The 15242-nt window shown below is 40.9% G+C and overlaps 1 protein-coding gene across 1 annotated transcript in view; it reads right to left on the bottom strand.

The window, feature by feature from the left end:
• LOC133643318 (guanine nucleotide-binding protein G(i) subunit alpha-2) overlaps positions 1 to 15242 on the bottom strand; it is a 153549-nt gene that overhangs the window by 14005 nt on the left and 124302 nt on the right. The window contains exon 6 of the mRNA XM_062037810.1: positions 13674 to 13803. Coding sequence (XP_061893794.1) covers positions 13674 to 13803 — 130 coding nt within the window. The remainder of the gene's footprint in view (positions 1 to 13673; positions 13804 to 15242) is intronic.

Here is a 15242-nt window from a genome sequence, read left to right as displayed (position 1 = left end):
TGGATGTGTGCAAAAAATTTGGTGAGTTTTGAAGTATGTTAAGGGGGGCAAAGTAGTGCGCAACGGAGCGGAAGAAAGAATAATAATAATTAAAGCTGCAAGCAGCATTGGTCGGGTCCGCCTTCTGGCAGGTGCTAGTCCTAGGTGTCCAATACTTTTGTCCAGTGGTAGTCCTGAGTGAGACCTACATAGAGGTTTTTGTTTCGTGTCTCTACGATATTGGTACTGGGAGTTAGAGGAAGTTGTGTCTGAGTTCACATTGTCATTATAGGGTATTGTGTGTATTGAGGCCAAAGAAGGTCTAATTGCAGTTTCGTTGTCATTTTTGGCACCGTAGCAGCATCAGTGCTGCGGGTCTTTGAAGGCTCGTAAAATCAAAACGGTAGCACTAATCACCAGTCGTTCGTCAACTTTTAATCAGAAGGGTTCAATGTCTCTCCTGTAGCAGTTTGAAGCCGAAACGACAAACGCGCTCAGAGGAGATAATGTTTGATGTTTGGTGACCGTTTTGTACAAAAATGTTGTTTTGAAGGAGGAATAGCAAACTTCCTGTTGATTTTTGCTGAAGGATGTCAATCTATGAAATGTAGGTCTAGGCAACACCTACATAGAGGTATTTTTTTCATGTCTCTACGACGTTCCTACCGGAAGTTACAAGCAGTTTTGTCAGATTTTTCCTCTGAGGAGCAGTTTTATCTCTTTTTTTTCCAAAAATTATGTAGAGCACAATTTAGAGTTTTGGGATTCGGTTTTTTTTTTAAATCACAGTTTCCACCAGTCCCAATGTGTGTGAGAAGTTTGGTGAGTTTTGAAGTATTTTAAGGGGGTCAAATTAGAGGTCAAAAATCAAAAATGAGTGTTTTTAGTCATTTTTTGTCTTGAAGGGGAAATTGCCAACTTCCTGTTGGTTTTCGCCCGAAGAAGTGAAATTATTAATTGTAGGTCTAACTGAGACCTACATACAGGTTTTTGTTTCATGTCTCTACGACCTTCCTAGTGGGAGTTAGAGGCATTTTTCTTCCTAGGGGGCGCTAGAGAGCAATGTTGATTTTTGGTATTTTTTTTTACCACTAAAGTGTGCTGTACCCGGGGTTTAATGTGTATGTCAAATTTGGTGAGTTTTGAAGCATGTTAAGGGGGGCGTAGTAGTGCGCAAAGCTGCGGAATAATAATAAAGAATAATAATAATAATAATAATAAAACCTTACAATTTCAATAGGGTCCTTTCGTCCCATTGCAAAAGGACTCCCTTTGGGATTCCTTTTGAAAAGGTCCTGTGCGGACCCTAATTAAAGCTGCAAGCAGCATTGGTCGGGTCCGCCTTCTGGCAGGTGCTAGTCCTAGGTGTCCAATACTTTTGTCCAGTGGTAGTCCTGAGTGAGACCTACATAGAGGTTTTTGTTTCGTGTCTCTACGATATTCGTACTGGGAGTTAGAGGAAGTTGTGTCTGAGTTCACATTGTCAGTATAGGCTATTGTGTGTATTGAGGCCAAAGAAGGTCTAATTGCAGTTTCGTTGTCATTTTTGGCACCGTAACAGCATCAGTGCTGCGGGTCTTTGAAGGCTCGTAAAATCAAAACGGTAGCACTAAATAAAACGCCGTCGTCAACTTTTAATCAGAAGGGTTCAATCTCTCTCCTGTAGCAGTTTGAAGCCGAAACGACAAACGCGCTCAGAGGAGATAATGTTTGATGTTTGGTGACCGTTTGGTACAAAAATGTTGTTTTGAAATGGAGATAACAAACTTCCTGTTGATTTGCTGAAGGGTGTCAATGTATGAAATGTAGGTCTAAATGAGACCTACGTAGAGGTATTTTTTTCATGTCTCTACGACGTTCTTACCGGAAGTTACAAGCAGTTTTGTCAGAGTTTTCCTCTGAGGAGCAGTTTTTTCTCTTTTTTTTCCAAAAATTATGTAGAGCACAATTTTGAGTTTTGGGGTTCGGTTTTTTTTTTAGATCGCAGTTTCCACCAGTCCCGATGTGTGTGAGAAGTTTGGTGAGTTTTGAAGTATTTTAAGGGGGTCAAATTAGAGGTCAAAGAGGCAAAAACGTGTTTTTTTAGTACAAATTTGTCTTGAAGGGGAAATTGCCAACTTCCTGTTGGTTTTTGCCCGAGGATGTAAAATTATGAAATGTAGGTCTAAGTATGACCTACATACAGGTTTTTGTTTCATGTCTCTACGACCTTCCTAGTGGGAGTTACAGGCAGTTTGTTATTTTTTTTTCCTAGGGGGCGCTAGAGCTCAATTTTTATGTTTGGGGTTTGGTTTTGTTATTTTGTTGAAATTTTCGCAGGTTCTGACTTGTGTGTCAAATTTGGTGAGTTTTGGAGCATGTTAAGTGGGTCAAATTAGCGTTCTTTGTGGGGTCGGTAAAATAATAATAATAATAATAATAATAATAATAATAATAAAACCTTACAATTTCAATAGGGTCCTTTCGTCCCATTGCAAAAGGACTCCCTTTGGGATTCCTTTTGAAAAGGTCCTGTGCGGACCCTAATTAAAGCTGCAAGCAGCATTGGTCGGGTCCGCCTTCTGGCAGGTGCTAGTCCTAGGTGTCCAATACTTTTGTCCAGTGGTAGTCCTGAGTGAGACCTACATAGAGGTTTTTGTTTCGTGTCTCTACGATATTGGTACTGGGAGTTAGAGGAAGTTGTGTCTGAGTTCACATTGTCATTATAGGCTATTGTGTGTATTGAGGCCAAAGAAGGTCTAATCGCAGTTTCGTTGTCATTTTTGGCACCGTAGCAACTTTAGTGCTGCGGGTCTTTGAAGGCGCGTAAAATCAAAACGGTAGCACTAATCACCACTCTTTCGTGAACTTTTAATCAGAAGGGTTCAATCTCTCTCCTGTAGCAGTTTGAAGCCGAAACGACAAACGCACTCAGAGGAGATAATGTTTGATGTTTGGTGACCGGTTGTAACAAAAATGATGGTTTGAAGGAGAAATAGCAAACTTCCTGTTGATTTTTGCTGAAGGATGTCAATCTATGAAATGTAGGTCCAGGCAAGACCTACATAGAGGTATTTTTTTCATGTCTCTACGACGTTCCTACCGGAAGTTACAAGCAGTTTTGTCAGATTTTTCCTCTGAGGAGCAGTTTTTTCTCTTTTTTTCCCAAAAATTATGTAGAGCACAATTTTGAGTTTTGGGATTCGGTTTTTTTTTTAGATCGCAGTTTCCCGCAGTCCCGATGTGTGTGCGAATTTTGGTGAGTTTTGAAGTATTTTAAGGGGGTCAAATTACAGCTCAAAAATCAAAAATGAGTGTTTTTAGTCATTTTTTGTCTTGAAGGGGAAATTGCCAACTTCCTGTTGGTTTTCGCCCGAAGAAGTGAAATTATGAATTGTAGGTCTAACTGAGACCTACATACAGGTTTTGGTTTCATGTCTCTACGACCTTCCTAGTGGGAGTTATAGGCAGTTTTCTACCTAGGGGGCGCTAGAGAGCAAGTGTATTTTTTTGGGTTTGGTTTTTTGACTAAAGTCTGCTGGCACACTTTTTGGATGTGTGTAAAAAATTTGGTGAGTTTTGAAGCATGTTAAGGGGGGCGTAGTAGTGCGCAAAGCTGCGGAAGAAAAAAGAATAATAATAAAACCTTACAATTTCAATAGGGTCCTTTCGTCCCATTGCAAAAGGACTCCCTTTGGGATTCCTTTTGAAAAGGTCCTGTGCGGACCCTAATAATAATAATAAACATTACAAATTCAATAGGTTCCTTTGTAACCAGTACAAAGGACTCCCTGGGGGAGTCCTTTTTACAGGGTACATGCGGACCCTAATAATAATTAAAGCTGCAAGCAGCATTGGTCGGGTCCGCCTTCTGGCAGGTGCTAGTCCTAGGTGTCCAATACTTTTGTCCAGTGGTAGTCCTGAGTGAGACCTACATAGAGGTTTTTGTTTCGTGTCTCTACGATATTGGTACTGGGAGTTAGAGGAAGTTGTGTCTGAGTTCACATTGTCATTATAGGCTATTGTGTGTATTGAGGCCAAAGAAGGTCTAATCGCAGTTTCGTTGTCATTTTTGGCACCGTAGCAACTTTAGTGCTGCGGGTCTTTGAAGGCTCGTAAAATCAAAACGGTAGCACTAATCTCAACGCCGTCGTGAACTTTTAATCAGAAGGGTTCAATCTCTCTCCTGTAGCAGTTTGAAGCCAAAACGACAAACGCGCTCAGAGGAGATAATGTTTGATGTTTGGTGACCGTTTGGTACAAAAATGTTGTTTTGAAATGGAGATAACAAACTTCCTGTTGATTTTTGCTGAAGGGTGTCAATGTATGAAATGTAGGTCTAAATGAGACCTACGTAGAGGTATTTTTTTCATGTCTCTACGACGTTCCTACCGGAAGTTACAAGCAGTTTTGTCAGATTTTTCCTCTGAGGAGCTGTTTTTTCTCTTTTTTTCCCAAAAATTATGTAGAGCACAATTTTGAGTTTTGGGATTCGGTTTTTTTTTTAGATCACAGTTTCCACCAGTCCCAATGTGTGTGAGAAGTTTGGTGAGTTTTGAAGTATTTTAAGGGGGTCAAATTAGAGGTCAAAAATCAAAAATGAGTGTTTTTAGTCATTTTTTGTCTTGAAGGGGAAATTGCCAACTTCCTGTTGGTTTTCGCCCGAAGAAGTGAAATTATGAATTGTAGGTCTAACTGAGACCTACATACAGGTTTTTGTTTCATGTCTCTACGACCTTCCTAGTGGGAGTTATAGGCAGTTTTCTACCTAGGGGGCGCTAGAGAGCAAGTGTATTTTTTTGGGTTTGGTTTTTTGACTAAAGTCTGCTGGCACACTTTTTGGATGTGTGTAAAAAATTTGGTGAGTTTTGAAGCATGTTAAGGGGGGCGTAGTAGTGCGCAAAGCTGCGGAAGAAGAAACAAAGAATAATAATAATAAAACCTTACAATTTCAATAGGGTCCTTTCGTCCCATTGCAAAAGGACTCCCTTTGGGATTCCTTTTGAAAAGGTCCTGTGCGGACCCTAATTAAAGCTGCAAGCAGCATTGGTCGGGTCCGCCTTCTGGCAGGTGCTAGTCCTAGGTGTCCAATACTTTTGTCCAGTGGTAGTCCTGAGTGAGACCTACATAGAGGTTTTTGTTTCGTGTCTCTACGATATTGGTACTGGGAGTTAGAGGAAGTTGTGTCTGAGTTCACATTGTCATTATAGGCTATTGTGTGTATTGAGGCCAAAGAAGGTCTAATCGCAGTTTCGTTGTCATTTTTGGCACCGTAGCAACTTTAGTGCTGCGGGTCTTTGAAGGCTCGTAAAATCAAAACGGTAGCACTAATCTCAACGCCGTCGTCAACTTTTAATCAGAAGGGTTCAATCTCTCTCCTGTAGCAGTTTGAAGCCGAAACGACAAACGCGCTCAGAGGAGATAATGTTTGATGTTTGGTGACCGTTTGGTACAAAAATGTTGTTTTGAAATGGAGATTACCAACTTCCTGTTGATTTTCGCTGAAGGATGTCAATCTATGAAATGTAGGTCTAGACAAGACCTACATAGAGGTATTTGTTTCATGTCTCTACGACGTTCCTACCGGAAGTTACAAGCAGTTTTGTCAGAGTTTTCCTCTGAGGAGCAGTTTTTTCTCTTTTTTTTTCAAAAATTATGTAGAGCACAATTTTGAGTTTTGGGATTCGGTTTTTTTTTTAGATCGCAGTTTCCACCAGTCCCAATGTGTGTGAGAAGTTTGGTGAGTTTTGAAGTATTTTAAGGGGGTCAAATTAGAGGTCAAAAATCAAAAATGAGTGTTTTTAGTCATTTTTTGTCTTGAAGGGGAAATTGCCAACTTCCTGTTGGTTTTCGCCCGAAGAAGTGAAATTATGAATTGTAGGTCTAACTGAGACCTACATACAGGTTTTTGTTTCATGTCTCTACGACCTTCCTAGTGGGAGTTAGAGGCAGTTTTCTTCCTAGGGGGCGCTAGAGAGCAGTGTTGATTTTTGGGTTTTTTTTTTAACCCTAAAGTGTGCTGTACCCGGGGTTTAATGTGTGTGTCAAATTTGGTGAGTTTTGAAGCATGTTAAGGGGGGCAAAGCAGCGCGCGACGGTGCGGAAGAATAATAAAGAACTAGTCCTAGGTGTCCAATACTTTTGTCCAGTGGTAGTCCTGAGTGAGACTTACATAGAGGTTTTTGTTTCGTGTCTCTACGATATTGGTACTGGGAGTTAGAGGAAGTTGTGTCTGAGTTCACATTGTCATTATAGGTGTTGTGTGTATTGAGGCCAAAGAAGGTCTAATCGCAGTTTCGTTGTCATTTTTGGCACCGTAGCAGCATCAGTGCTGCGGGTCTTTGAAGGCTCGTAAAATCAAAACGGTAGCACTAATCACAACGCCGTCGTCAACTTTTAATCAGAAGGGTTCAATCTCTCTCCTGTAGCAGTTTGAAGCCGAAACGACAAACGCGCTCAGAGGAGATAATGTTTGATGTTTGGTGACCGTTTGGTACAAAAATGTTGTTTTGAAATGGAGATAACAAACTTCCTGTTGATTTTTGCTGAAGGGTGTCAATGTATGAAATGTAGGTCTAAATGAGACCTACGTAGAGGTATTTTTTTCATGTCTCTACGACGTTCCTACCGGAAGTTACAAGCAGTTTTGTCCGATTTTTCCTCTGAGGAGCAGTTTTTTCTCTTTTTTTTCCAAAAATTATGTAGAGCACAAGTTTGAGTTTTGGGATTTGGTTTTTTTTTTAGATCACAGTTTCCACCAGTCCCGATGTGTGTGCGAATTTTGGTGAGTTTTGAAGTATTTTAAGGGGGTCAAATTAGAGGTCAAAAATCAAAAATGAGTGTTTTTAGTCATTTTTTGTCTTGAAGGGGAAATTGCCAACTTCCTGTTGGTTTTCGCCCGAAGAAGTGAAATTATGAATTGTAGGTCTAACTGAGACCTACATACAGGTTTTTGTTTCATGTCTCTACGACCTTCCTAGTGGGAGTTAGAGGCATTTTTCTTCCTAGGGGGCGCTAGAGAGCAATGTTGATTTTTGGTATTTTTTTTTACCACTAAAGTGTGCTGTACCCGGGGTTTAATGTGTATGTCAAATTTGGTGAGTTTTGAAGCATGTTAAAGGGGGCTAAGCAGCGCGCGACGGTGCGGAAGAAAGAAAAATAATAATAATTAAAGCTGCAAGCAGCATTGGTCGGGTCCGCCTTCTGGCAGGTGCTAGTCCTAGGTGTCCAATACTTTTGTCCAGTGGTAGTCCTGAGTGAGACCTACATAGAGGTTTTTGTTTCGTGTCTCTACGATATTGGTACTGTGAGTTAGAGGAAGTTGTGTCTGAGTTCACATTGTCATTATAAGCTATTGTGTGTATTGAGGCCAAAGAAGGTCTAATCGCATTTTCGTTGTCATTTTTGGCACCGTAGCAACTTTAGTGCTGCGGGTCTTTGAAGGCTCGTAAAATCAAAACGGTAGCACTAATCACCACTCGTTCGTCAACTTTTAATCAGAAGGGTTCAATGTCTCTCCTGTAGCAGTTTGAAGCCGAAACGACAAACGCGCTCAGAGGAGATAATGTTTGATGTTTGGTGACCGTTTTGTACAAAAATGTTGTTTTGAAGGAGGAATAGCAAACTTCCTGTTGATTTTTGCTGAAGGATGTCAATCTATGAAATGTAGGTCTAGGCAACACCTACATAGAGGTATTTTTTTCATGTCTCTACGACGTTCCTACCGGAAGTTACAAGCAGTTTTGTCAGATTTTTCCTCTGAGGAGCAGTTTTATCTCTTTTTTTTCCAAAAATTATGTAGAGCACAATTTAGAGTTTTGGGATTCGGTTTTTTTTTTAAATCACAGTTTCCACCAGTCCCAATGTGTGTGAGAAGTTTGGTGAGTTTTGAAGTATTTTAAGGGGGTCAAATTAGAGGTCAAAAATCAAAAATGAGTGTTTTTAGTCATTTTTTGTCTTGAAGGGGAAATTGCCAACTTCCTGTTGGTTTTCGCCCGAAGAAGTGAAATTATGAATTGTAGGTCTAACTGAGACCTACATACAAGTTTTTGTTTCATGTCTCTACGACCTTCCTAGTGGGAGTTAGAGGCATTTTTCTTCCTAGGGGGCGCTAGAGAGCAATGTTGATTTTTGGTATTTTTTTTTACCACTAAAGTGTGCTGTACCCGGGGTTTAATGTGTATGTCAAATTTGGTGAGTTTTGAAGCATGTTAAGGGGGGCGTAGTAGTGCGCAAAGCTGCGGAATAATAATAAAGAATAATAATAATAATAATAAAACCTTACAATTTCAATAGGGTCCTTTCGTCCCATTGCAAAAGGACTCCCTTTGGGATTCCTTTTGAAAAGGTCCTGTGCGGACCCTAATAATAAAACCTTACAATTTCAATAGGGTCCTTTCGTCCCATTGCAAAAGGACTCCCTTTGGGATTCCTTTTGAAAAGGTCCTGTGCGGACCCTAATTAAAGCTGCAAGCAGCATTGGTCGGGTCCGCCTTCTGGCAGGTGCTAGTCCTAGGTGTCCAATACTTTAGTCCAGTGGTAGTCCTGAGTGAGACCTACATAGAGGTTTTTGTTTCGTGTCTCTACGATATTGGTACTGGGAGTTAGAGGAAGTTGTGTCTGAGTTCACATTGTCATTATAGGGTATTGTGTGTATTGAGGCCAAAGAAGGTCTAATTGCATTTTCGTTGTCATTTTTGGCACCGTAGCAACTTTAGTGCTGCGGGTCTTTGAAGGCTCGTAAAATCAAAACGGTAGCACTAATCACCACTCGTTCGTCAACTTTTAATCAGAAGGGTTCAATCTCTCTCCTGTAGCAGTTTGAAGCCGAAACGACAAACGCGCTCAGAGGAGATAATGTTTGATGTTTGGTGACCGTTTTGTACAAAAATGTTGTTTTGAAGGAGGAATAGCAAACTTCCTGTTGATTTTTGCTGAAGGATGTCAATCTATGAAATGTAGGTCTAGGCAACACCTACATAGAGGTATTTTTTTCATGTCTCTACGACGTTCCTACCGGAAGTTACAAGCAGTTTTGTCAGATTTTTCCTCTGAGGAGCAGTTTTATCTCTTTTTTTTCCAAAAATTATATAGAGCACAATTTAGAGTTTTGGGATTCGGTTTTTTTTTTAAATCACACTTTCCACCAGTCCCAATGTGTGTGAGAAGTTTGGTGAGTTTTGAAGTATTTTAAGGGGGTCAAATTAGAGGTCAAAAATCAAAAATGAGTGTTTTTAGTCATTTTTTGTCTTGAAGGGGAAATTGCCAACTTCCTGTTGGTTTTCGCCCGAAGAAGTGAAATTATGAATTGTAGGTCTAACTGAGACCTACATACAGGTTTTTGTTTCATGTCTCTACGACCTTCCTAGTGGGAGTTAGAGGCATTTTTCTTCCTAGGGGGCGCTAGAGAGCAATGTTGATTTTTGGTATTTTTTTTTACCACTAAAGTGTGCTGTACCCGGGGTTTAATGTGTATGTCAAATTTGGTGAGTTTTGAAGCATGTTAAGGGGGGCGTAGTAGTGCGCAAAGCTGCGGAATAATAATAAAGAATAATAATAATAATAAAACCTTACAATTTCAATAGGGTCCTTTCGTCCCATTGCAAAAGGACTCCCTTTGGGATTCCTTTTGAAAAGGTCCTGTGCGGACCCTAATAATAAACGTTACAATAACAATAGGTTCCTTTGTAACCAGTACAAAGGACTCCCTGGGGGAGTCCTTTGTACAGGGTACAGGGCGGACCCTAATAATAATAATAAACATTACAATTTCAATAGGGTCCTTTCGTCCCATTGCAAAAGGACTCCCTTTGGGATTCCTTTTGAAAAGGTCCTGTGCGGACCCTAATAATAAAACCTTACAATTTCAATAGGGTCCTTTCGTCCCATTGCAAAAGGACTCCCTTTGGGATTCCTTTTGAAAAGGTCCTGTGCGGACCCTAATAATAAAACCTTACAATAACAATAGGTTCCTTTGTAACCAGTACAAAGGACTCCCTGAGGGAGTCCTTTGTACAGGGTACAGGGCGGACCCTAATAATAATAATAAAGAATAATAATAATAAAACATTACAATTTCAATAGGGTCCTTTCGTCCCATTGCAAAAGGACTCCCTTTGGGATTCCTTTTGAAAAGGTCCTGTGCGGACCCTAATTAAAGCTGCAAGCAGCATTGGTCGGGTCCGCTTTTTGGCAGGTGCTAGTCCTAGGTGTCCAATACTTTTGTCCAGTGGTAGTCCTGAGTGAGACCTACATAGAGGTTTTTGTTTCGTGTCTCTACGATATTGGTACTGGGAGTTAGAGGAAGTTGTGTCTGAGTTCACATTGTCATTATAGGCTATTGTGTGTATTGAGGCCAAAGAAGGTCTAATTGCAGTTTCGTTGTCATTTTTGGCACCGTAGCAGCATCAGTGCTGCGGGTCTTTGAAGGCGCGTAAAATCAAAACGGTAGCACTAATCACCACTCTTACGTCAACTTTTAATCAGAAGGGTTCAATCTCTCTCCTGTAGCAGTTTGAAGCCGAAACGACAAACGCGCTCAGAGGAGATAATGTTTGATGTTTGGTGACCGTTTGGTACAAAAATGTTGTTTTGAAATGGAGATTACAAACTTCCTGTTGATTTTCGCTGAAGGATGTCAATCTATGAAATGTAGGTCTAGACAAGACCTACATAGAGGTATTTGTTTCATGTCTCTACGACGTTCCTACCGGAAGTTATAAGCAGTTTTGTCTGAGTTTTCCTCTACAAAGCAGTTTTTTCTCAGTTTTATGTAAAAATTGCTCAAGGGCACAATTTTTATTTTCGGGGTTCGGTTATTTTTTGAGATCGCAATTTCTACCAGTCCCGATGTGTGTGCGAAGTTTGGTGAGTTTTGAAGTATTTTAAGGGGGTCAAATTAGAGGTCAAAGACGTAAAAAACTGTGTTTTTAGTACATTTTTGTCTTGAAGGGGAAATTGCCAACTTCCTGTTGGTTTTCGCCCGACGATGTAAAATTATGAGTTGTAGGTCTTTAGCAGACCTACATACAGGTTTTTGTTTCATGTCTCTACGACCTTCCTAGTGGGAGTTACAGGCAGTTTGTTATTTTTTTTTCCTAGGGGGCGCTAGAGCTCAATTTTATTTTTTGGGGTTAGGTTTTTATATTAAAGTCTGCTGGCACACTTTTTGGATGTGTGTAAAAAATTTGGTGAGTTTTGAAGCATGTTAAGGGGGGCGAAGTAGTGCGCAAAGCTGCGGAAGAAGAAAGAAAGAAAGAAAGAAAGAATAATAATAAAACCTTACAATTTCAATAGGGTCCTTTCGTCCCATTGCAAAAGGACTCCCTTTGGGATTCCTTTTGAAAAGGTCCTGTGCGGACCCTAATAATAATGTGCCGTTGTCTAGTGCCTGTGCTGTGTAGAGCTTGGCAGGGTAGCCATGTAATACTCCATACCAGTAGGTGGCAGCAGGTAGTTCATAGCTTTGTAGAAGTCGGAATGTGTCGAGGATGGTTTGTCGTGATCCCAATATGCAGAGCACAGGGGGAGACAGCGTGCAGGTAAAAAGGTATGTAACGCTTAAACCAAAAATCAACAGAAGGCGAGTCCCGCTAGGAAAAAGGCACTGAAGCATAGGGATGGCTATGTAAAACAAAAGTAAAACTGAACTGGCTACAAAGTCAACAAAAACAGAATGCTGGACGACAGCAAAAACTTACAGCGTGTGGAGCAAAGACGGCGTCCACAAAGCACATCCCCGTACATGAGATGACAATCAACAATGTCCCCACAAAGAAGGATGGCGTACGCACAACTTCAATAGTCTTGATTGCGAAAATAACAAAGCAGGTGCGGGCAATAGCGCTCAAAGGAAGGCATGGAGCTGCTACAGGAGAACACCAACAAAACAGGAAGGTTCACTAAAATAACAGCGCAAGACCGAAACTAAAGCACTACACACAGGAAACAACAACAAACTCAAGATAAGGCACGACAACCTGGTGGAGTTTCATCTTTTTAACCTTTTCTGCTGGTGGTGTGCCTCTATATTTTTTAAAAGAAAAAAATGTGCCTTGGCTCAAAAAAGGTTGAAAAACACTTGCTATATGTTAATAGTTATTTGAATGACTCTTACCATAATATGTTACGTTAACATACCAGTTGCTTATTTATGCCTCATATAACGTACACTTATTCAGCCTGTTGTTCACTATTCTTTAGACATTTTAAATTGCCTTTCAAATGTCTATTATTGGTGTTGGCTTTTATCAAATACATTTCCCCCCAAAAATGCGACTTATACTCCAGTGCGACTTATATATGTTTTTTTCCTTCTTTATTATGCATTTTCGGCCGGTGCGACTTATACTCCAAAAAATACGGTAATAATAGCTTCAATATAGAGGCAACTTGTGTTTCCACTCTACTGAAATGAATTTTTTTTATTTAAACGGGAATAGCAGATCCATTCTATGTGTCATACTTGATCATTTCGCGATATTGCCATATTTTTGCTGAAAGGATTTAGTAGAGAAAGTTCGCAACTTTTGCTCGCTGATAAAAAAAATCCTTGCCTGTAGCGGAAGTAGCGTGACGTCACAGGAGCTAGTATTCCTCACAATTCCCCGTTGTTTACAATGGAGCGAGAGAGATTCGGACCGAGAAAGTGACGATTACCCCATTAATTTGAGCGAGGATGAAAGATTCGTAGATGAGGAACGTTACAGTGAAGGACTAGAGAGGCAGTGATGGACGTATCTTTTTTCGCTCTGACCGTAACTTAGGTACAAGCTGGCTCATTGGATTCCACACTCTCTCCTTTTTCTATTGTGGATCACAGATTTGTATTTTAAACCACCTCGGATACTATATCCTCTTGAAAATGAGAGTCGAGCACGCGAAATGGACATTTAAAGTGACCTCTATCTCCACGACAATATATCGGTGACACAGTTAGCTACTGAGCTAACGTGATAGCATCGTTCTCAAATAAATATAGAAACAAAAGAAATAAACCCCTGACTGGAAGGATAGACAGAAGATCAACAATACTATTAAACCATGGACATGTAACTACACGGTTAAAAATTCTCAGCCTGGTAAGGCTTAACAATGCTGTTGCTAACGACGCTAAGGCTAATTTAGCAACTTAGCAACCGGACCTCACAGAACTATGATAAAAACATTAGCGCTCCACCTACGCCAGCCAGCCCTCATCTTCCCATCAACAGCCGTGCTCACCTGCGTTCCAGCGATCAACGGCGCGACGAAGGACTTCATCCGTGGGTTTGGCGGCAAACATCGGCTAGGCGTCTGCTAAGTAAGTAGTCCTTGTTGTGTTGCTGTAAGTATTGTACTTAGCCGCTAATACACCGATCGATCCCACCTACAACGTTCTTCTTTGCAGCCTCCATTGTTCATTAAACAAATTGCAAAAGATTCACCAACACAGATGTCCAGAATACTGTGGAATTTTGTCGAAGAAAACAAGAGGTTTTTGTATCGGGTCCGATGGGGTACAACCACTTCCGTGGATTTCGTGACGTCACGCGCATAAATCATATCCAAAGGAGTTTTTCAACCGGAAGTGTGGCGGGAATTTTAAAATGTCACTTTATAAGTTAACCCGGCCGTATTGGCATGTGTTGCAATGTTAAGATTTCATCATTGATATATAAACTATCAGACTGCGTGGTCGCTAGTAGTGGCTTTCAGTAGGCCTTTAAGGAACTCACCATCTCCTCATCTTCAGCCAGGACCAAGTCGTACGCACTCATGGCCACACAGAAGATGATGGCTGTGACGCCCTCAAAACAGTGGATCCACTTCTTCCTCTCGGAGCGCTGGCCTCCCACGTCAAACATCCTGCAAGAACACGCACACACAAACAACATTAACGTGTGTTTGGGCAGAGAAGAGGTCAAAAGAAAGAAAAAAAAGAGTGTCCAGGTTGCCCTCCCGGGACTCCTCCTTTGTCAACACATCCTGAGCAGCTGCTGTGGGAGCACACATCACCCTAAAACGGTATGATCGGCCTTTTACTGTACATTCTGCAAGGTCAGCACTTTTCACAGGCAGAATCTGTTCCACTAAGCGAGCGGCTTGGGGCTGAGTAAGCAAGAGATCGTTATAACACTGACACACTTTCATGGGCTTTATAGTGTCTGCTCTTCTGCTCAGCTGTGTGTGTTTGTGTGTGTGTGTGTGTGTGTGTGTGTGTGTGTGTGTGTGTGTCTCCTCACTGGACCTCAGCCAACACAAACACAAGTAAGGGAATCTGCTTTACGTCCTCACTCAGATAAAAAATCCACCCAGACAGGTATATGAGACATAATTATTACGTTACATTACACACACACCAAACGCAAAGTATTACTTGGCGTTGCAGTGCACATATTCCTCATGTATAGTTTAAATAACATTTAAAAACAAACATGCAAAGCCTCAACATTTGGTACTCCTGCACAATCCCATGACGTCTCCTGTATTTACGGTTTGGCCCCGTCAGACATAATGCAGAGTAATGATTAATAGAGAGTCGTATTATTGATTTAACAAAACGTTTGATACTGTAGTTCGCATCATACGCTGTTCCCTAAACATTGGCTAGCATCAATAAAAGCAGTTAAATAGCAGTAAAAAATAAAGAGCATTCTTGTCTTTGTAAACGGTATTTTTTATCTTTTGTCTGAATATATTGTGCAGGTGTACCTAATGTTGTAGCCAATGTGGTACAGCAGGGGTCACCAACGCGGTGCCCGCGGCCACCAGGTAGCCCGTAAGGACCAGGGGCCGTACTTATCAAGCTTCTTAGAATTACTCCTAAGAAGTCTGCTAAGAGTTGACTTAAGAGTAAATAAATTCTTGGCTGAAAGCTGCACTTAAAAGTTAGTTATCAAGCGTCTTACTCACACTTTCAGCGAAGTGTAGGACTGAATCTTAAGAGTCACACTCAGAGCTGAATTACGACATTACTATGTGCCGTAAACGCAATTTTAGGTGACGTCATTTCTGTGTCCATAGAAATGACCAATCACGGAAGGGAATCCGATGTCTAAGAATAAAGAAATATCTTGGAAATATTTAAGTGGACAATGGGAGTGTATATTTTGACAATAAACTACAAAATAATACAAAACAAACTAGTCCCCGCCGGCACTCACGCTACCGCTCCCTCTCTTCTCTTCTCTCGCCCACACACTCACTGACGTCACTCACCTCACGGCCACACACATACGCTACTGTCATAACATTTTCTTTCCAATTCATTAATTAGGCAACTAATTTGAAACTGGTGTGGGTGG

Source organism: Entelurus aequoreus, linkage group LG26, assembly GCF_033978785.1.
Source record: "Entelurus aequoreus isolate RoL-2023_Sb linkage group LG26, RoL_Eaeq_v1.1, whole genome shotgun sequence".
Lineage (NCBI taxonomy): Eukaryota > Metazoa > Chordata > Actinopteri > Syngnathiformes > Syngnathidae > Entelurus > Entelurus aequoreus.
The sequence above is the reverse complement of the archived record's forward strand: the minus strand, read 5'-3'. Positions and strand labels throughout refer to the sequence as shown.